The sequence below is a fragment of the Podarcis liolepis genome (genome assembly GCF_965112155.1).
Source record: "Podarcis liolepis genome assembly, chromosome: Z".
In the NCBI taxonomy this organism is placed as follows: Eukaryota; Metazoa; Chordata; class Lepidosauria; order Squamata; family Lacertidae; genus Podarcis; species Podarcis liolepis.
This window is the reverse complement of record NC_139570.1, coordinates 12,053,704-12,076,487: the sequence shown is the minus strand read 5'-3', so window position 1 is coordinate 12,076,487 and position 22,784 is coordinate 12,053,704. Positions and strand designations below refer to the sequence as shown.

Genomic DNA, 22,784 nt, shown 5'->3' with positions numbered 1-22,784 from the left:
AACTGGATCCTTGGGAAAATAATTTCCCATTGCTCTAGAAACAGATGGGGTAACTTGTTAAAAGTTCTGTGTGACACTGATAAGACTAGCCTATTCAAGCTGCAACCCTAGTCATACTAGTATGTAAGCAATCTCTACTGAATTCTGTGGGGCGTATTTCTGAGTAATGTGTGGCTATTGTGGCATGAACCAACGCTAGAAATTGTAACTTGTGATGTGTTCTGGAATATATGGGTAAATATCCTGACCTCTTAAAGCTTAATTTAAACCTCAGTACACTAATCCTGTGTTACCAGCAAAATTTAATTATCACCTCCTGTGGGAAAGAATGGCATTCTCCACAGACTACAGAATCTTCCTCCAATGGTAAACTCCTGAAACAGGAGAAATATAATATAACCAACGAGTCATTTCTCACCAGGGTCATCTCCTTTCAACTTCAAAATAGTAAACATACAGGAACTTGTAGGAAACAAACAATGGTACTAAAAATAAAGCTGTTATAACCCTCACTCATCCCTTTCCCATAAGGATACGCTGGCTCCAAATAATACTTAAATCCCCAATTCTCAATGGTTGGGTAGTTCAAAGCTCCAGTGGAATTCCCTGCTTCATGCCTTGCTGGACATGGACCAAAGGGCTGAGAGGGATGCTGTAGTCTTGCAGGTTGAGGCTATTGAGAAGAGCAGAACTCAAGACCAAAGGTACAGACTTCTGATCCCTAACAGGTTCTGCTTTCTTTAGGACAGATATACCCATTCCACACCTTTCTTTAGGATAGTACAGCGATTCTTTTTACCCTCATGGTCAAGGTGTGCATGCTGCCCGATTTGCTACCGACTTTTATTGTAAGCTTGCTGCCTGAAAACAGCAGCTGTATATGCTATCACTTCCATTTATTATAATAAACCAATCTTTCTTTATTCCTCTGGGGTTGTGGTCTTCCACTGGTGGGTTGGGACCAGTTGCAACCAGTGGGTCACAATCTGATTCAAAGGTATAATCAAGGTGCGGTGCAAGAGGAGCACTACCAGTATACAAATATATGGTAGAAGATTAAGAAACGGGTCCCCAAATGCATGTTTGGGTTAACAGTGGGTCCTGGGTCTGACAAGGCTGAAGATAATTCCTCTGGTGTGTGCAACATCTTTAAGGGGCATAAGGATAAGAACAGAAACACATATTTATAGTGGATGCATGATTTAACTCCAGTAAGATTCTAAACCTGTTAGGAGTGTGCCTAGGGATATACAAGAGTGCTGGAAACACGTATGGGTGTAGATTCACACCTTGTAGCACAGCCGTTTCTGATTCAGTGACTGCTAGCAATCACTGCTTTTATAGTTTCATTCCATCATGAATTATTTCACGCCTAGTGAGACTTTGCTTTAAGCTGAAGCTCCTTCCACATCCCAAGCATTGATGTGGTTCTCCCCTGTATGAATTCTTTGATGGGAAGTGAGATGGTAACTCCAACTGAAGCACTAATATTCTCAACTCTACTGTATCCAAAGAATAAGAAGGGGAAGAGAAAAGACAGGAGTTGGACTTATTTGTGGTGTCCCTTATGAATGTGAGAAATAAATTTCAATATATAATATAAAATCACTTTATTAAAAATCATCAGAGCTGAACTGCAAAATAGTACTAAGATTATATTACATGATTATACTACTTTTAAAAAAATATATCATCTGTCAAGACATTGGCATATATTTGCTCCACTCAATCCAGATGGTGGTGAACCATTATTTTATAGTTATAGATCAACAATATTTACAATCAAAACTCATTATACAGTTAGATCCCAAACTATTTGTTTGCATAAGTGTGTTTCAATATTGTCCACAAAATATAGTTTAAAGCTGCTATCAATTGTAATAAAATTAAAAAATATTTTAAAATAAAGTGAAAGAAGTGGAGAGGGTGAATAAATGCTGTGGATATCCCTTTTGGATACAGATCATATTCTCATTATGATGCAAACACAAATGGATAAGAATGAAAGCTACAAAGATATAACCATCAGGATGGATAAATTACCAACGAAGGGTATAATTTAACTAGCAGTGCTGCTGCACAGTATTAATTAATGTTGATAGGCTGTGTGCTCTTACACAAACTACAATGAACAACAGCATTAGGTTGACTGAGCTTAACCAATGTGAATCATATTCAAAACATGTGACTTGTAGATAACTCTAAAGTAAGTGGGAAACCAAATGTTATACAAAAGCCTGTTTGATTACTGCACATCTTGGAGGTATTTATCCTTTGGATTGTTTTCAGATCAACTAGCAAATACATTTAAAGCCTGTTCCACAATGCAGCTCCACAGAGCAGCAGGGCATGGTGCCCTACAGCTACTACAAAAACTTGCTGCCAGCCTTGGGGCTCAGAGACTTATCTGTGCCACCATGCTGCTCCTTCTAGCAACTTAAGGGAATGGTCCTAACAGTGTTTTAAATCAAGCCCAAATATTGCAATCCTAAGCTCTTTTGTAACTCCCAATAAAGTCAACAGCATTTCCAAATATAGAACTCAGGCAGGACTGCAGCTGTAATGTTGCAGTTTAATGGAAAAAGCCCAAATCATATAGATTTATGTATGTAAGATGTCACACATATTTTCAGTTAGTGTTCATGCAGATCTAACCATGATAGTAAGCAGCATGATATATATAATCTACAGAATGGCAAAATTCAACAAATCCATTTGCAAAGTCAACAAGAAAGAGACACCAGTAACAAATATAATAAGTGAGCTGGTGGAAGGGGAAACATAGCCACCTGACATTTAACACTAGTAGATGTAAATATTTTGAAATACAAATTGTACAAAATAGGATTAATTTTCAACTATTTCCTTCAAATCACTGGAATAAGCCTTCTGACATATAGGAGAGGTTCCCCATCAGCAAATTCAACTCTCAACTGGAGACTAAAGAGTCATTAGAGTTAAAAACACCAACAAAAAGCTATTGTTCTGAAACTCCCCAAACATCCTAGAAGGTCTAGACATAAAGCAACAACATAAATTATTTATATACATGCATTATGAAAACTGAATGTTGTAGAGATATAATGTGCTTTCCATTTCTATGACAAAGACACATGAAGTGCAATCAATTGCCACTGCATCCTAAACGATATAAAATAATGTTGATCTACCGATTCTCTCTGCCCTGGTGTGAAGCATTCTTCAAACACTTTGCCATTCATGGGACAAAACTTTGGCTAGACCTCAGGGCAACTCTAGCCTAGTTCTTACTGGGGAAGTAAGATTCTGCTTGAGCTGTATCCCTTCAGACTGCAGGTGGTGGTGGGTGACATAACTAAATATTGCCCTATATACCATCTCAGGACAGCTTTCTGATGCCTCTACATACATTGTGGCTCTCGGGGTCAGGCCACCAGGACTAAAGTGAGTCAAAGTACACACAATTTAGCAGCTACATAATTCATAGAGTAAATCAGTGCATTCAATTTAAGCTTAATTTCCTTTAAAACCATTTACATATTAACACTGCATATGCAGTCAATCTATTTCTGTAATGGTAGGAGTTTTCCAGTTGCATAGTATGATGCTTTTATTAATACATATATACCTTCTGCCTTTTTGTAATAACTGTGCAACACAAAGGACATTTGTCAACCGCTTCAGCACAGTCCTTACAAGCAACAAGATGTCCACAAGGAATGAGGACTACTGATATAGTTTTATCCATACAGATTTTGCAAAGCTTTTCTTCCTGCAAACTTCTTAATTTCTCTTCAGCACTGAGATCTAAGAAGGAAACAGAAAGTTATAAAAAATTCTTGAAATGTTTTCCCTCCTTAAACAAATATGACAACTATTGATAAAAAAAGAGATAGCTGACAACTTAAATTAAGCTGATGTGGCATATTGGACAAGAGTACAAGTTGTGAACCTTTAATGAGCTGCAACTGTCCTCATTTACCAGGTTTTCTAGCCTCTGTTCCCAGGATATTGCCTTTCCTATTTTTGTTTATTGGGATGCCTTTTAAAATTCCATTGGAATTTTACTACAGTAGTCATCCTCAGTTTAAGTTTTGAACTGTTGACAATAAACTGTCCCTAAATCACTTTTTCTCACTTGTTTAACAAAAAGAACAGAGAGCCAGTTAGTCTTTAGATCAGTAGAGGACAGACTCCTGTATCAAAGGGAAAATAACATAGCACCAGGTCAACTGTTTTTTGACCAACCTTTCAGCAAACAATAATTTTGTGTTTTGTCGCTACAGTCCATTTGAGAGCTTTTTTCCTTGCCTATTTTCTTGTTCTTTTCACTGAGACTGCTAATTTACAGCACGATCATATCATGTCTATTCAGAAGGAACTCCAATTGAATTCAGTGGGGCTTACTCCCAGGTAAATGGGATTAGGATTGCAGCCTTAGCTATTGTTTGATTCTATGTTTAGAAGTCACCTTGAAAATTCTCTGGAAGACTGGGTAAAAGGTACATTAAATAAACAAAGCAACAACTAATTTACCCCCACATTATGAGGATAAAACTACCAGCCTAACTCTTTAGAGACTATGCATTTTTGGCATACAAAATGTTTTGTACACCTGCCAATTTATGGTTTTTTTAAATAAATAAATAAATTTTGTTTTAAACTATAAAGCAAAAGCGGTAACAATATTTGCTTACCATCATGTTTGTAGAAATAAAGGAAAATTATCCAAAGATTACCAAAAAGTTAGGGGAATTATTCAATTGATCACCAATTTGTATGTCATCTTTCCATAGTCAAACCATATTAAGGTGGCTTACAACAGCAAAAAATAAACAACAGAAATGTATAATCCTCTAACAGTTACATATTATACATATATCAAAAACAATGAACTAATGAAAACATCTCGATAAATATACAATAAAATCAAGTAATCCTCAAGTAATACACAAGGTCTAACAATAAAAAATGCAAATGCATAATAGCAGCAAAATTAATGCATCTCTAAAATTATATCTTGACCCCCAACAAACTTCTAAACAACATACTGAGCAGCTTGGTCTTCCTAGACCAACATCAGAAGGAATGTTAAATGGAATAGCAGGACAAGTATTTTAAAAATGATAAATCAGTGAACACCAAGAGCATACCAAAAAAGAGATAGGAAACAGCTGTCAAAGCAGTCAGTCAATGGAGTAATGTGTAATAAAATGTTGGAAGGGTGCTGCTGCCCAAAATTCTGGTCACCAAAACCCCACTACATGTATCCATGAGCAAACACTCTGCCCTCAAGCAAAAATATATCCCATCCAGAGCAACCTTTCTTGTTCTCAACTCCCATATATGCTTTGGACATATACTGTGCTCACCTTTTTGCAAGGTGCTTTCCCAGGATGCACTAGGGTTATTATCTCTTTGGGCACTGATTAAGTCAGTGACCAATGTCTCAATAGATCTGTAGCCCTCTGTGGACAGATGGCATTTCCTTTCCAAAGTGCTCCTAATTTCATCCAGGCTGAAACCCATGTGCATTGCATTCTGTACCAGCTGGTTCTGTAAAAGTTCCTCATCTGCAAAACCAGGAGATGAAAATATAATCAAAGCAAGGAAATTAACTGAGATAAAAATACAGCAGATGTCCTGATATACTGAATTACTTTAAAATACTTAATGGAAAACATAGTTTACAGTACAACTTATCATTGTTCAGATACATGTAAGATTAAAACCGGAATGAAAGTTTCCTGAAGTGCAGGTAGAGCTCCTAGAGTGCCCTAATGGCTGAGCTCTAGTCCTGTGGCATGGCACTTAGTTGACACGAGTCAGGCTGGCCCAAGAACTATACGATCTATGCTTTTTGTTATGTGAGGACATTCAGGTCCAAATCCTTTGTTGGAAAGACTTTTCAAGCTCAGGGTAAGGCTATCTGCTAAATTTTCCTTCTGCTAGGTGCACATCACATCCCAATTTCGTTCATCTTTTCAGACTCAAATTCTGAGGCTTCTCTATGCTATTTTTTCCAGATGTATTATTCCCAGGAACTCACACAGGAGCTGGCTCCTCTCTATTATCTTCTCCTTAAACTTGAGCAAGACTCATTAATTGCCTCTGCCTGCCCTCCCTCTTCCCCAAGTGTTCCTTGCTGCAAACTGTATTTCAGATTTCCTTTGGAACTAGAAAAGACTCCACTGAAGGAATGTAAAGTCTCTCTTCGAGGAGGAGAATCTTTCTATGCTTCAACCAGATTTTTATGGTAATGTTGATTGTGGTTTTGCCATCTCCCTTACAAATCCAAGGAGAGGAAGAGCACAAACAAATACAGGAAGCTTAGTTTACTGAAGACCTTGTGACCATTGTTAGGCTTACTGAGTAACAAACTGAGCAGGTCAGTTACAAACATTTGTATCCATACCTGTAAAATGTGAAAACTTCTCTGCTTCCTCTATCTAAACAGAAACACTGACATTAGAATGGATGTAATGAACTGTGAGCAGAATAGAAAAGAACTGCTGGTGTTGTTCTGTAAAATCTTGTGCTAGAGCAGTTTATTACTATTATTATTATTTATTAAATTTCTGTACCACCCTTCATCCAAAGATCACAGGTTGGTTTACAATGCAAAAACACAAAAATACAAACCACAGTTACAAACACAATACACCCCCCCCCATTTACTTGCTACATTTAAATCAACCTTACTGCCAAAGCACTCAACATTTTAAAATAATGGCTTACAATCTAAGAGATGTGGTACGAAAGAAAGAGAAATAAGCAAATTCAAGTACCAACTACATCTATAGTTAGGAAAGGAAGTCACACAGTGATCAAGAGGAATGGCTGTTGCAGGACTCAGTACTGAGAGTGAAATCACCTCTCCCTCTGAGAAGTTACTGTGTTTGGGAATGGTTCAAGGAGGAGCCAAATGATAGTTGTTTTTTTTAAAAAAAAAGCAGTGGCGAAGGGTGGATTGCACCAAGGGTGGATTTAACAACAACAACAACAACAAATTTATTTATACCCCGCCCTCCCCAGCCAAGACCGGGCTCAGGGCAGCTAACAACCAATAATAAAAACAAGTTGAATGAATACAACTTAAAAACAAGATTAAAATACAACATTAAAACACTAAAACAATTAAAATGCAGCCTCATCACAGGAGGAGAAAGGTGAAAAAAAGAGGGGGAGGGAATCAAATTGACTTCAAGCCAAAGGCCAGGCAGAACAACTTTGTATTACAGGCCCTGCGGAAAGAAATCAGGCCCTGCAGGGCCCTGGTCTCATGAGGCAGAGCATTCCACCAGGCCGGAGCCAGTGTTGAAAAAGCCCTGGCTCTGGTTGAGGCTAATCTAACTTCCTTAGGGCCCGGGACCTCTAGGGTGTTGCTATTTATGGACCTTGAGACTCTCCGTGGGGCAAACCGGGAGAGGCGGTCCCATAGGTACGAGGGTCCTAAGCCATGAAGGGCTTTAAAGGTCAAAACCAGCACCTTAAATCTGGCCCTGTACACCGGGAGCCAGTGCAGCTGGAAAAGCACTGGGTGAATATGCTCCCATGGCACAGACCCCGTGAGGAGCCTCGCTGCAGCATTCTGCACCCGCTGGAGTTTCTGGGACAGCTTCAAGGGCAGCCCCGCGTAGAGCGAATTACAGTAGTCAAACCTGGAGGTGACTGTGGCCTGGATCACAGTGGCCAGTTCGGGGCGGGAAAGGTAAGGGACCAACTGCTTGATGCGGCAAAGGTGGAAAAATGTTGCCTTGGTTGTTGCTGCAACCTGCGCCTCCATGGAAAGGGAGGCGTCAAGGATTACACCCAAACTCTTAATGGAAGGCAATAGCACTAATTGGGCCCCCACAAGAGAAGGGAGTTGGTGCCTCATCCCCATTCCATCCTGACCCAGCCAGAGGACCTCTGTCTTCTAAGGATTTAGTTTCAATCGGCTCCCACGAAACCATCTAGCCACAGCTTCCAAGCATCTGGTCAGTGTGTCCGGGGCCGAGTCGGTGTGGCTATCCATCAGCAGATAGAGCTGAGTGTCATCAGCATATTGGTGACAACCCAGCCCAAAGCTCCGGACAATCTGGGCAAGGGGGCGCATAAAGATGTTAAAAAGCATTGGGGAGAGGATTGCGCCCTGTGGTACTCCACACACCAAGGAGTGGTGCAACGACATCTCCCTCCCTAGTGCCACCCTCTGTTCCCGACCAAAGATAAAAGAGCACAGCCATTTACGGGCTATGCCCTGTATCCCCACGTCAGTGAGGTGGTGGTCCAGAAGATCATGATCAACCATGTCAAAGGCTGCTGACAAATCTAAAAGAATCAGCAGTCCTGACCCGCCTTGATCCAGTTGTCTATGGAGATCATCTGTTAGGGCAACCAGAGCCATCTCGGTCCCAATACCAGGACGGAACCCGGACTAAAATGGATCTAAAGCTGATGTTTTCTCCAGAAACCTACCAAGATGTTCAGCAACCGCTCTCTCAATTACTTTACCCAGATATGGAAGATTTGAAACTGGGCGGTAACTGGATAGGTCTAAAGGATCTAGTAAAGTTTTCTTTAAGAGTGGACACACCACTGCTTCCTTCAGCTCCCCTGGGAATGTCCCTGTGCCAAGGGACAAACTGATAATTTCAACCAGGGGGTCCGTGTGACATCTGGGCCCTGATCAGCCAAGACGGGCATGAATCAAGGAGGCAGGTGGTGGGCCTACCAGCTTGGAGGAATCTATCCACATCAGCAGGGAGTAACACTGGACCTGAAGATAGCTGAGGGGCCTCCAGTTCTGTCACTGTATCTAAATTGGCAGGGAGGTCACGGCGGAACAGCAGGACTTTCTCCGCAAAAAAGCTTGCAAATGCCTCACAGCTGTGGGTCGAATTTGTGCTTGAATTTGGCTGTCCTCCTAAGGATGTTATCGACCTAATTATTCTAAAAAGTTGTGCCGGGTGAGAGCTAGCGGATGCAATGTAAGCTGTGAAGTAAAATTTCTTAGCAGCTTTCATAGACATCTCATAGGCTTTCATAAGCGTCCTATAAGATGTTCTTGAAGCTCCGTCACGAATCCATCGCCATACTCGCTCTAGCCGTCTGAGATCCCGCTTCATTTTCTGAAGCTCCACAGTAAACCAAGGGGCCCGGTTTTGATGGGGTCGCAGAGGGAGCTTAGGTGCGATCTCATCAATGGCCGCCAAGAGCTGGTTATTCCAGTCCTCAACAAGGTCATCTAATGAGTCGCCAGGAGAAGCAGGGTCCCCCAAGGCCTGACGGACTCTATCAGGATCCATCTGCCTTTGTGGGCGAGCCCAAATAGGCTCGCCACCCAAGCAGGGGAGGAGCGGGAAGTCAATCTTGGCTTTCAGAGTGTAGTGATCTGACCCTGGAACTTCCACAGAGGGGAGCATGATCACATCTATGCCAGCACCAAAGATCAGATCCAGCGTGTGGCCTGCTTGGTGAGTGGGGCCCAAAACAAACTGGGAAAGCCCTAGTGTTGCCATGGAAGTCACTAGGTCCAGAGCCTGTGAGGAGGGAGCGGCATTGGCATGGAATGTTGAAGTCTTCCAAAACCAGTAAGCTTGGGAACTCCAAGGCCCAGCCCACCACCACCTCCAGCAGGTCTGACAGGGTGGCTGCCAGTGCGCTGGGTGGTTGGTACACCAGCCAGACAGCCAAGCTCTCCTTGGTGCCCCCACATGAGACCAACACATTCAATGCCGGAGATCGCCGGTGCTGGCAGAGCTCTGAAAGAGCAATCCTCCTGGATTAACAACGCTACTCCTTCCCCTGACCCACAGTCCGCGATTGATGGAGGACAGAGAAACCTGGGGGTTTCTCTTTCTTACCTTTGGTAAGGCAGTGTGAGGATTGGGAAGGGCACCAAATTTTGAACTTCCACAGGGCACCATAGTACCCAAGTCTGCCACTGGTTGCACAGGCAAAATATATGGAATCAATTTCAATCCGTTACCCCCGAGGATGTTGACAGGCTGCTTGGACGTGTGAAACCAACCACCTGTCTCCTTGATCCTTGCCCATCCTGGCTAATAAAAGCAAGCCGGGAAGGGCTGGGCGATGGGCTCTGCGGGGTGGTGAATGCTTCCCTCTGTGAGGGAACATTCCCAGATCCGCTGAAAGAGGCGGTCATTAAACCGCTTCTTAAAAAACATCTTTAGACCCGGCCAGTATGGCCAACTATCGCCCAGTCTCAAATCTTCCATTCCTGGGCAAGGTGATTGAGCGAGTGGTTGCTGAACAACTCCAGGCACGCCTGGAGGATGCGGACCATTTGGATCCCTTCCAATCGGGATTCAGGCCTCATCATGGGACTGAAAGTGCCTTGGTCGCGCTGGTTGATGATCTCCAGCAAGCTAGGGACAAAGGTGAGAGCTGTTTCCTAGTTCTGCTGGATCTCTCAGCGGCCTTTGATACAATCGACCATAACATCCTTCTGGACTGTCTAGAGGGGCTGGGAGCTGGGGGCACTGTCATACAGTGGTTCCGCTCCTTCCTCCTGGGCCGTGTTCAGAAAGTGGTGGTGGGGGATGAGTGTTCAGACCCCTGGGCCCTCACTTGTGGAGTGCCTCAGGGATCCGTCCTCTCCCCCATGCTTTTTAACATCTATATGAAGCCTCTGGGAGAGATCATCAGGAGGTTTGGACTGGGTGTCCATCAATATGCAGATGATACCCAGCTCTACCTCTCTTTCAAATCAGAACCAGTGAAGGTGGTGAAGGTCCTGTGTGAGTGCCTGGAGGCGGTTGGAGGATGGATGGCGGCTAATGGATTGAGGCTGAATCCTGACAAGACAGAAGTACTGTTTTTGGGGGGCAGGGGGCAGGCTGGTGTGGAGGACTCCCTGGTCCTGAATGGGGTAACTGTGCCCCTGAAGGACCAGGTGCGCAGCCTGGGAGTCATTTGGGACTCACAGCTGTCCATGGAGGCGCAGGTCAATTCTGTGTCCAGGGCAGCTGTCTACCAACTCCACCTGGTACGCAGGCTGAGACCCTACCTGCCCGCGTACTGTCTCGCCAGAGTGGTGCATGCTCTAGTTATCTCCTGCTTGGACTACTGCAATGTGCTCTACGTGGGGCTACCTTTGAAGGTGACCTGGAAACTACAACTAATCCAGAATGCGGCAGCTAGACTGGTGACTGGGGGCGGCCGCCAAGACCACATAACACCGGTCTTGAAAGACCTACATTGGCTCCCAGTACGTTTCCGAGCACAATTCAAAGTGTTGGTGTTGACCTTTAAAGCCCTAAACGGCCTCGGCCCAGTATACCTGAAGGAGCTTCTCCACCCCCATTGTTCTGCTCAGATGCTGAGGTCCAGCGCCGAGGGCCTTCTGGAGGTTCCCTCATTGCGAGAAGCAAAGCTACAGGGAACCAGGCAGAGGGCCTTCTCGGTGGTGGTGCCCGCCCTGTGGAACACCCTCCCATCAGATGTCAAAGCGATAAACAACTACCTGACATTCAGAAGACATCTTAAGGCAGCCCTGTTCAGGGAAGTTTTTAATGTGTGACTTTTTAGTGTATTTTTGGTCTCTGTGGAAGCCGCCAAGAGTGGCTGGGGAAACCCAGCCAGATGGGCGGGGTACAAATAATATATTATTATTATTATTATTATTATTATTATTATTATTATTATTACTATTATTATTATTATTATTATTATTATTATTATTATTATTATTTCCATTAATTTCAGTGGGTCTACTCAGAGTCTGACTATATTGGATACAGCCCCATTTGTCAATCTGTAAATTGTAATCTTCAGGCTGAATGAACGACCAGTGCTATTTTTAATAATGTTGTACATTCATAGATAATCATAGTCTAGCAATATTACATTGAATCCCTAAAAACAATAAAGTAGTATTGCGATTTATACAAGCCCATTTTAAAAATTTGAGCAAGTAAATTACTCTGCTGAGAACAGCATGTATTCTGGACCAATAATTCTAAATGGAGTCTTATGCTCATTTACTATCCATGTTTTCCCCATCATCATCATGCTTCCACTGCCACTGCCTGACAGGAACCACCATCAGAAGCAGCAACAACAGCAGCAACAGAAGCAGCAGCTGAGCAAGACTAAGGACATGGAGGTGGAAGTTGGAGGTGTTGTCAGTTCCTGAAGACTCCAGTCTCCACTTTGCCTCATTCCCAAATGAAGCACAAACCCTGGGTAAGCACCTGGAACCCCTGGAATCTCACACTGAAACAGTATTTTTAATTTTTACATTTTTATAGGGATGGTTTTTTCTTTTCTTTTCATTTATCTATGTGGATTTTTATTTGTTTTTCTGGTGGCAAATCACTTTCAGTTGTTTTTGGCAAAAGAAACCAACTAATAAATACTAATACTAATACTACTAATAATAAATTAAGTAACTTGAATGCAGCATATAGTAATTAACCTTTACAACAACATTTGGAAGCACCATCTGTTCAAACATAGGCAGCTGGAGAAAGATGGCAAGATAGTAACCAAGTAACCAGATAGTATTCATTTGACTGGTTCAGTGAATTTATAGTTCAAAATTACATTTATCTTAAAATAGATTTTCAATGGAGGTATCCAGAAAGCATGGTTCCTGGGGACAGGAGGGTGGGGAGAGTGGAGAAGACACACACTTACTGTAGAATCCTGTTGTGGTGTTAAATGAATGTTATTCACAAAGTCTTGCCCCTTTTCTTCTATCAGGTATTTGCACCTAGATGGAAAATATTTGAACTAAATAAAATTGATATTACCTAAAACAGTCACATGGAAGAATGCACTTATAGTGAATCTGGAAGAACATAGTAGCCTATGAAAAAAAAAGTTCTTAATATGTTAAGGAAGTGGAAGTTGACATAATTCCTTAAAATGTACACTGATCAGATTACCTGGAAGTTAAAAACCAAATTACTGCTTTAAATCATTGACAGGTGCAGTGAGTGACTGATTTGGAAACAACAAACAAACAAGCTCCCGCCCTACCATGTTATATTCCATCTTTTAATCTGCTTGCTAACGGTACAGTTCTCTTTTCACCCTTTCCCCAGAAAGAAGAGGCTTTGGAAGCATCAATCACAGATCCTATTTATCAACATAAGCCGTGAGGTCTCTGTTGGACTGTTTCCATTCCATCATAGGGAGAGGGACAGTGCAGGGAGCAATCACCAAAACTTGCCCAGGATTCAGAAGCCCTAGAGATCCAATTTCTCCCAACTGCATCTCCCACATAACTTTGCCTCCAAGCTGACAGACAGAACAACTCTTTCTGAGATGACCTCCCTTTCCTACCAGGCTGCTGTCTGGAATGTCTCTGCACCCCTCCCAAAAATAAAATGTTAAGGGAAATATTAAAGAATAGATTAGTGAGAAGCTTGCAAAGGAGGTCACAGAGCAGCTGGTTTAAATTCCAACATCACAGACCACTTTACAAATAGGTAATCTACATTTGCAGAGTCTCCTGAAAATGGAATGGAACCACATGAAGAGTACTTATTAACATAAGTATACAATGTACAGTATGTATATATAGACACTAGCACAGATAACAGATAATACACATAGGGAGAAATGAAGTGCCTCACCCAGGAAACCATTTTGCATGCTGCTCCCAAGGATCTTCATCTGTCTTCCACTCCTGTAATCCACCACCACAGTGAAAGCATGCAACGTTATCACCATTACCTGTGGAGAAGTAGGAATATATTCATGTATAAGCTCTTAATAAAATCTGCCTCTGCAAATATTTCTTCGAATTGAATGAAAGCTTATTATGCCAGGTGCCAGGTGAGCAGTCCTGGAGAAAATGATCCAAAATGGGGGCAAGTTTTGCCCTAATTAAATCAACTGTTTTCAGGCCTTTTCACCTTCACCTTCCACATTAATCTGTCTAGCATGCTTGCGCTGCAGACTCTGGAGTGTCTTGGGTGCACATTCAGTTTACATGGGGTGCTGCTGATCATGCCTCTCAACTGTCTCAGATGAGCTAGTGTGTGCCCCAAGACACATATGCACCCATTGCAGCAGGTAAGTTGAGGTAGACAAGCTGTATTTTAAAAGGAAACTTATCTATCATTCCTTATCTTTTCTCTTAGAACCCCCTATTTTATTTTCAAGTGGCTAGGCAACACTTTTCTCCTCTACACAAGGCTGAATTTATACAAATTAACATACAGATATTCACATTTTTCTGGGGCAGAACCAAAGTTCAGCACAAATGAACTGTGCATCACTGAAAACCAGCATGTCCATATTTATGTCCCACCACACCATTTAAGGTAGCTTATTAAACTCTCCTATGCAGCGTAAGACTTTTACATTCAATTTGACTTTTGGTTTCTAAGAACAGGCCAACTGTAAATTTCTGTCATTAACATATTTTTAACTATCCCAAGTTCTTGGGATGGGGTGAATTTTAAGTAAGTTGGAAGAAAAAGAATCTGCACTAAATCAAGTACAGTACATGAAAAGTATATCCTCTCCAATGCAAAGGACATAATAATAATTATGCACTTGAACAAATATTTCATTTGAAGATTATTTAGCACAAAAAACAAAAACAGTGACTCAGTTGTTTGAATTATTTAAAAAGCACCAAATTTAGAATTACACACTAGTGTTAACATATTAACAAGAGTTAGTCAAACTTGGTGCTCTAAAAAACAGTAAGAGAATTGAAAAAGGCCACTGCTTTTAATTCCATCATTTTGCTAATTTTATTAAGAGCTCATTGAAACCATGTTAGGCACTACTAATCATATAATGACGTTTTCCCCCTTGAGGGATAGCAATACAAACTTTGAAGCTCTGTATTCAGCTTACCTAGGCTATAAAAGCCTGCTTGGGCAAGTTGTTCCTTGCTAACCAAATACCTCCATGTTGCAAAAGTCTTGATTCGGTTTTCGTAATCTGCCATAGATGGAGTTTGGGGAAGGTCAGCATTATGTATGTCACTTCTATCCAGGCTGGTATCACCAGATTGATTTGAAACACTTCCAACATTTCCCACATCGTGGCCGAGGACAAAGAAACACCTAGGGAAGTGGCGTCTGTGCTCTGACCAAGCACGATCAGAAGGTTCCCAGTTTTTCAGTTTTCCTCCACAGCAGAAACACTCAACTTCATCAGCAGTGCCAGTGTAATAGAGTCCAGCATGGGCCAGCTCTTTCGGAGTGATAAGAGTATGGGAGGGCCAGTTGTGAAAAGATCTCAGCCTGGCTTCTTCACTACACATGGCAGGATTTCTGGGGTACAGAGAACCAGAGAGATCTACCACTTGCCCACTTCTCAAAAGATAATCCCCATAGAGATCAGAGGATGGATCAAGAGGGGGTTGGGGAGAGTCAGCTGCAAGGCTGATTTCAGTTCTGTGTGAACAGTTTGGGAAAACAGAATGCGTATCATTCTTCAGAATCTTAATGGCATTAATAAACTTGCAGTTTGGAGAAACAGTTCTATGTCTTCCAACTGCCGAGTCCCCATTTTGCCATCCTTCAATGACTGCATGACAACTAAAACACTTTACTTTGTCTCCCTCTCCAGTGTAGAAGAAACCAGCTTGGGCTAGAGTTGAGGAGGAGATAGGACAGTGACTTGGAAAATTGGTAAATGTTTGTAGTCTGGAGCATTCTTTAGCGAGATCTTGGTCAGGATCATCCTCTGGAGTGGCACGAGCTTCACAGTTATCTGGTCCATTACATGTCATCCCTCCTTCAAGAAAAGGGTTTTCAAGCGTTTTCCTAAATAAGAACACATTTAAGTTTAGAATTCTAAAGGTATGAAATTTAATACTTAACTTTTATATGGGTTTTTGAGAGTTCAAAGTGTTTCATATTCAGAGTAGACATGATGACCTCCAGATGTTGGACTCAAACTCCCATTGACAGCAGCCACCATCATGGTCAATAGCCAGGGATCATGAGAGTTGTAGTTCAATAACTTCTGGAGGGTACCACACTGGCTACCTCAGATCCAGCTGTAATCCTTAAAACAAACCTATAAACGTCTCCATTATTACCTTCTATTTTACAGATTGAAAGGGGTGGGCTTGCAGCTAAGTATCACTCCTGATGTCCGATCATAGCTGTCAACCTTCCCTTTTTTGGTGGGAAATTCCCTTATTCCAGCACCGTTTCCCGCTGCTGTCCCGGATTGTTAGATATCCTGTAAACTGTCCCTGGGACAGGTGAGGCTGCTGATCCCTTATTTTCGAGGCTGCTGATCCCTTATTTTCAAATCTGAAAGGTGACAGCTATGTGTCCGACTTGTGTGAGTTGATTCACTTTCCTAAGGACTAACCTGTTTGTTTTATGCAGAATGCAGAAAGGTATGTCTTGTAGATAACAGCATATACCAGGCTTCCTCAACCTCAGCCCTCCACGTTTTTGGCCTACAACTCCCACAATCCCTAGCTAGCAGGACCAGTGGTCAGGGATGATGGGAACTGCAGTCTCAAAACATCTGGAGGGCCAAAGCTGAGGAAGCCTGGCATATACCAACATAATGTAAGGTGGTGAATGAATCCTTAGCGTTCAGTGAGTAGTTGAGACTACAGGCAGTGACTGTTTTAAGTGTGTCTGGTATGTGTGTGACTGTGTGCATCATGCCAGAACTGAGCTGAAAATGTCACAAAAAGGGGCAGAATTGGGTCTATGCAGGCTTTTTCAGTGGTGTTTCAAATACAGTGGTACCTCGGTCTACGAACAGCTCTGTTAATGAACTGTTCGGTTTACGAACTCTGCAGAACCGGAAGTAGGTGTTCTGGTTAGCTTTACCTTGGTCTACGAACGGAAGCTGAATGGTGGAAGGGCACCGGCGGTGGGAGGCCTCATTAGGGAAAGCATGCCTCAGTTTAAGAACAGCTTTGATTTAAGAATGGACTTCCGGAACAGATTAAGTTCATAAACCGAGGTACCATTGTATATGTGATTTCACTGAAATGTAACCCCCACGTAAATTGGGGGTTACCTGTACTCAGCTAACTGATGAGATTCCTTGACTGCCACAAGCCTTTCTCAGAAGTAGAAATATATGTTGTCCCACTCTTGAAGAAATAGAAAACACCAACAAGTAATCACTTGCTGTTACAGTGTAGGGATGATCTTCTTCAAGAACTTAACAATTTCTTAGGTTTATGTGACACTTCTGGTTAAGCCTTAATTCAGATACTATAAATTCAAGGTAGGCTCTGACATACCATTCACTGTGTTATCTAAACAGCTGTTAAATACATTTGTTAAAATGATTTATTTGAATGTTAAATCTGGACCAGCATAATGAGATTTGAAAATAAACACTGAGTCTATCATAGCTTCCTTACTTGCAAACCTAACGAGGGGATTACGATATACGATATCTTTATTGTCATTGTCCCACGCAGAACAATGAAATTGAAAAACTACATAATACATTCAAAAACCCCTAAAAACTCTGAAACCCCATTTTAAAATACACTATACTATAGAGACCCCTTATGCTGCGTTTAGAACCAGAATTGCATTTGCGTAGAAACTGTTTCTCAGGCGGCTAGTCCTGGCCTTAATAACCCTATACCTTCTTCCAGAAAGCAAAAGCTGAAAGAGATCATTTCCGGGGTGCGTACTATCCTGCACTATCTCTGCCGCTTTCTTATGGCACCTGACAGCATAGATTTGATCTAAGGTGGGAAGAGTGCACCCAACTATTCTTTCTGCAGTCTTCACAACCCTGGACAGCATTGTTTTTTCCCTGGCCATGCAGCTCCCAAACACTCTCCACAGTGCAATGGTAAAATGCCATCAATAGGTCCTTTGAGAGATTGTTTTTCCAGAAGATTCTCAGAAAATATAACCTCTGCTGTGCTCTATTCATCAGGTCTTTGCTGTTTTCTCCCCAGGTTAGGTCGTCTCTCAACTCCATTCCCAGAAATTGAAACACCGAGACCTGTTCCACGCACTTCCCCTCCATAATAAGAGGCTGAATATTCAATTTACATTTCCTAAAGTCCACAATGATCTCCTCTGTTTTCTTTAAGTTAAGGAGTTGTTTTTCCTGCACCACTCCCCCAACTGCTCAACTTCCTTCCTATAGGCCGCCTCCCTCTCTCCAGCCGTGATTAAATCAACTACCGCTGTATCATCTGCAAACTTAATGATCTTATTACTGGGGTATTTGGGGGCACAGTCAGCAGTACAGTGTGTATATAAAAGTGGGCTCAACATGCCCCCCTGCGACGTTCCCGTATTCGTGATGAGATCTGCAGAGACGTGGGAACCCAACCTGACCCTTTGGGAACGGTTTGATAGAAAATCTAATATCCACCTGCACAAGCATGGTGGAAGTCCCAAGCCTAATAATTTGGGCACCAATCTATGCGGAAGAATAGTATTAAATGCAGAACTAAAGTCTACAAATAATAGTCTCGCGTAGTTACCTTAAACTTTTCAAAAGAAAACATTACTAAAGGAAGTCAAATATGAAATGTGTATTTAAAACAGCATAATTAACAAGAGAACAAAGTATTATCATATGTCTAGAACATATTTGCAGATGTTGCTGCTAATGCTGCCAATGGTGGCTCATGGCAACTGGTGGCTGTGGAAGCTCAGGCTTGATGGCCTGGTTCTGCACTTAAGAGACTACCAAGATGGCCTTTGGCCTCTTCAGCAGTCTCAGCTTTTGTAGCTGGGGTCAATCAGGGCCCTTCACTCTCAGGCCAGGTGGGAAAAGCCAAGATGGTTTCCAAATACTTTCCAAATATTCAGCCTGCACCCTTAGTGGGAATGAATCCCAACAACTTTAATGGGACTAATTTTTGAGAGGACTGAGCTCTTGGTTAATAATTCCTCCTTCTAGCCTTCAGGTAGCCTACCTCAATATTTGTTATCGACATAAATAGGTCATCGGCAGCTGTAGCTTTTGCTAGCATATGCATTGAAATTAGATAGTACAGGTGCTGACTTAATCTGTGGGCACTTTTCTAATTAAAACATTAATTAACTAATTAAACATGTGGGATCCTAAATAGTTTAACCTGGTGTTTCCTAAACCTGGGTCTCCAGCTGTTTTTTGGACTATCACTCCCATCATCCCTAGTTAGCAAGACCAGTGGTCAGGGATGATGGGAACTGTATTCCAAAAGTACCTGGAGACCCAAGTTTCGGAAACACTGGGTTAACCAGTGAGTAAGTCCTATTAAACACAACTGGACTTCCTTCGGGGTATACATGCATAGAATAGCCCTGTCAATGGTGCCAGCTTAATGGCTTTATTGTTCCAGCTCTTCTAGTTTTATAAATTGGACACTGCCTTGGGCAACTTGCAGCTGAAAAGCAAATTATAAACTTTATACATAGATAAATAATTTGGTTTACACAAGTAACACAAATATGGCACAAGATTTTTCTGAAATCATTATGTCCACAAAATTTCTGGAAGAAAGAGGAGCAAAGACAAATACACACCTGATCTCTGTTTTAAATTTTTAAGAAAGCATACTACACATACTTTTTCATTAGCGTCTTTCAAATATTGCAGTAATGTGCCATCCACAGGAAAAAATGTTCAAAAATTGTTTACTGATGCATTTTACTTTTCTGCAGCTGTGTGTGCATAATTTCTCGGCAAATTAAAAGCTTCGGTCATGGTGGACATGTTACAGATGAGAGATTTTAAACAGCATTCAAATACTAAAGAAGTTTTTGGTGGGCATTACCAGAGACATCCAGTTATTTCCTTCACTCAATATATCAAATTTAACATCGCGTGTACCAATAGCAACCTCAATTACTTCAGCTGCTTTATTCACTCTTTCACATGGTTGACAAGATGTACGATGCCCATCAGTTGCTGGTTGCCACAAGAGTCAAGTATCTTAGGCCTCGATTCAAAATCGCAACCCACCTCTCAATCACATGACATCAATATGGCATCACCTTATTGACAGGTGGGTTGTTGACAGGTGGGTTGTCTGGCTAATCTGTCAAAATCCCTTGTGAGGAGTTTCCAAGCACTTGACCTGAGAGCCACTTTTCGGAAGCACATGGCATAGGGCTGGCAAAGTGCCTCTTTCTTTCACCCATGGGGGTGCAGGGAGAGAAGCATCAGCTACCTAAGCGAGTTCCTCTTAACAAAATGCTGCTGGAGCAAGGTGCACTCTCACCACGGAACTGCATCTTGCTCTAAGCAAAGAAACAATTATCAGCTCACTTTAAGCACTGGACTGTTCCTTTTAAATATCATATTTATCCACCCCACAGCAGACCAGACATCATAGATGGGTGTGCCTTGGGGAAAACAGTGTTGTAGGCCCAGTCTGGCCCATAGGTCAGGAGTTCCTCACTCCTGGTTAAGAGCTGTGTGAAGAAGTACAGAGATAGCTCAGTCACTAGAGCATGAGACTCTTAATGACAGGTTCATGTTGGGCAAAAGATTCCAGCATTGCAGGGAGTTGGACTAGATGACCCTTTTGGTCCCTTCCAACTCTACAATTCTGTGTTTCTGTCTGTCCTAAATCTTCTATGATTAAACTTCATCAGATGACCCAGGTCCTAGTATTATGAGACAAGGAGAAAAATCTTTTTTTGCACCATGCATAATTCTATAACTTCCATTGTGTGCTCTCTTAGTTGCTTTTTCTCCTAAGCTAAAAAGCCCCAAATGTTGTAAACCTGTTCCTACCTGGAGCTAGGCATGCTCCCACTAGCTATTACCTGATGAGCGATGGGAGCATGTCATGCTCCAGCATTATCGTTCCTGATCACTGGCCATGCTGATTGGGGCCGACAAAACATATGGCTGGTCACAGGTACCCCACCTCTCTTCAAAGGAATGGAAGTTATTTTTTCCCATGCCTTGACAGATTTGAGCGGTGAAGAAAAATTAGCTAAGCTGCATTTTCCAAACAACTTATTTAAAAACCTGAGCAATTTGAGTGGTGAAGAAAAATTAGCTAAGCTGCATTTTCCAAACAACGTATTTAAAAACCTGAGCAATTACATTCCGAGTAATCGACATTCCTGTTGTACTATAGGAAGAAAAGGATTTGGGTTGCATTATGAAAGGAGAATTCAGCTTCAGGAGTTTGTCATGTGTACAGGTGTGTCCAGCAGCCGCACCCAACCATCCTGGTTCCCAGGGGGCATCGTTTCTTTGCATACTACAAGGAAGCATCTTGCTTTTATCCTGCACAGCTTTTATTCTATGTGTCAAAACCGAGCAAGCGACCTAAGAAGCAGGAGCCAAAGAAAACACGACATGCATGTGGCAGTGCCACCACCCAGCTACCTGTCATCTTCAGCTTGAGGGAAGCGATTGTGGAATAATAATATAAAAAACCCCCGAGATTACTGCAGCTACTCTGCTCTCATAACATCCTTTTCCAGGAAAGTAGCGGGGTGGGTGGGAAGGATGTACTCAAGATAGCACTCTCTCTTCCCTCCACATATGCACATACTCAAGTCTTACAGGATAAAGGCTTCAGGAGTGCAAAAGTGAAGTCCCACACTCACAGTCCCACAGATCTGTGGGGTAAGGTGGAGAAGCAAGGAGGGAACTGTCGAAATAGGGGCTTGCGTGTGGGACACCCGCGCACAGAGCCAGTACATGGCATTTTGGCACATGAGGCGAACCACAAAACGCCCCTCCTTCCTGATAGGCAAGCAATAATCTGCATCGGGGGCGGGGTGGGAAGGTGGGAAGAAAGATCCACATAGGCATCTGCCGCCCCTGTGCATCCTGCTGCCTGAGGCAACCGACTCACCTTGCTTCATGGGGTGGGCCGGCCCTACCCACGCCAATCCTATTGAAAGGGGGCTGAAATCGTGAGAGGGTGGGCCAAGTTACTCCCTCTTGAGTCTTCCCCAAGGCCACCTCCTCTGCATTTGCTTATTATAGCAAGAGGTGCGGCTTTGGCGGCCCCGCTCCAGAAATTAGGGGTTCGCCACCTTTCCTCGCTTAGCCACTGACCCTAGCCTCGGGCGCTTCACCCCGCCCGTTTCGCCGAGGAAGGCCATGCCTGGCCCCGCAACGTAGGCCTTACCTTTGGACTCGCGAGGCCAAGCGGCTCCTGTGACTCGAGAAACCGTCAGCTGCCTCAGAGAGGGGCGGGGAAAATGGCGGCGGCTCCCCTTCGTCTCCTCAGAAGAGCGGCCGGGCGCGGGCGGATGCGCCACCTAGCGGCCTCGGCGACGAGCCGCGATGCCGGGCGAAGCGCCTCGCGGAAGAGCGGCACCTGGCGGGACTCAGTTGCCAGGGCGGGAAGCGTAGCCGCGGGGAAATGTGGTGGAGGCCACGGGCGGACTACAATTCCCGTCAGTCCCCAAGCGCTGCGCCGCCAGTGACCAGCGGTGATGGGAATTGTAGTCAGGTTCCCATCCCCTGCCTTGGTTGGCGGTGCGCTGCGCTCTTTTGTAACGGACAGCGACTCAAAATCGAGCAGGATGTCATATAGGATCAGCTTGCCTATGTTGGTTTATTGGTGTGTTTGCGGACTGCACTTGCATGAAAAAGGAGAAAAAAGGGAAATGAAGGAAGGAGGCACGTCGCCATAAGCAATGGCAATAAAAGAATTGTGGCTGCGATCTAAAAATATATATCACCTACGAAAATATCAACAACTTTCGGGGTGTCCTGGTTTCTGAAATATGACAACCCTACATTAGTAAATGTATGCTCAGGCAGAACTCTTCCCTCCCACGTATCGTGTTTTCCATCACTCAAGGTCACTTAGTGGGTTTGTGTGGAGGGACCTTGAGCCCCCGCAGTGTTTTGCCCTTGGTTAGTTAAGTATTTTTATTATTTACTTCATTTAGAGGACACACCTG

At 43.0% G+C, this 22,784-nt stretch overlaps 1 protein-coding gene and 1 long non-coding RNA gene across 3 annotated transcripts in view; one reads left to right on the top strand and one right to left on the bottom strand.

Moving 5' to 3' along the window:
• The window catches only part of LOC310698943, a 273,173-nt gene that overhangs the window by 192,772 nt on the left and 57,617 nt on the right, over positions 1-22,784 (top strand). The gene's annotated exons all lie outside the window — the stretch shown is intronic.
• On the bottom strand, positions 1,596-22,572 carry XIAP (X-linked inhibitor of apoptosis). 2 transcript variants are annotated; one of them, XM_083486463.1, is made up of 7 exons: positions 22,001-22,572; positions 14,806-15,722; positions 13,569-13,668; positions 12,625-12,700; positions 6,395-6,428; positions 5,352-5,552; positions 1,596-3,786 (listed from the first exon to the last, which is right to left on the bottom strand). In XM_083486463.1, exons 2-7 carry the CDS (start codon positions 15,686-15,688, stop codon positions 3,593-3,595), a joined length of 1,488 nt encoding a protein of 495 aa, XP_083342589.1. In that variant the 5' UTR covers positions 15,689-15,722; positions 22,001-22,572; the 3' UTR covers positions 1,596-3,592. The 2 variants fall into 2 exon arrangements, with proteins under 2 accessions (XP_083342589.1, XP_083342590.1); XM_083486464.1 differs by having other exon boundaries at positions 21,722-22,010.

Bases quoted from the DNA above. Each gene is read 5' to 3' on its own strand.
- XIAP (XM_083486463.1), bottom strand. From the start codon at position 15,688: ATGACATGTAATGGACCAGATAACTGTGAAGCTCGTGCCACTCCAGAG. The intron at 13,669-14,805 runs GTAAGCTGAATA...ACTTCTCCACAG, and splicing joins AGCAGGCTTTTATAGCCTAG to GTAATGGTGATAACGTTGCA. The intron at 3,787-5,351 runs GTGAGCACAGTA...TTTCCTTCTTAG, and splicing joins GGAAAGCACCTTGCAAAAAG to ATCTCAGTGCTGAAGAGAAA.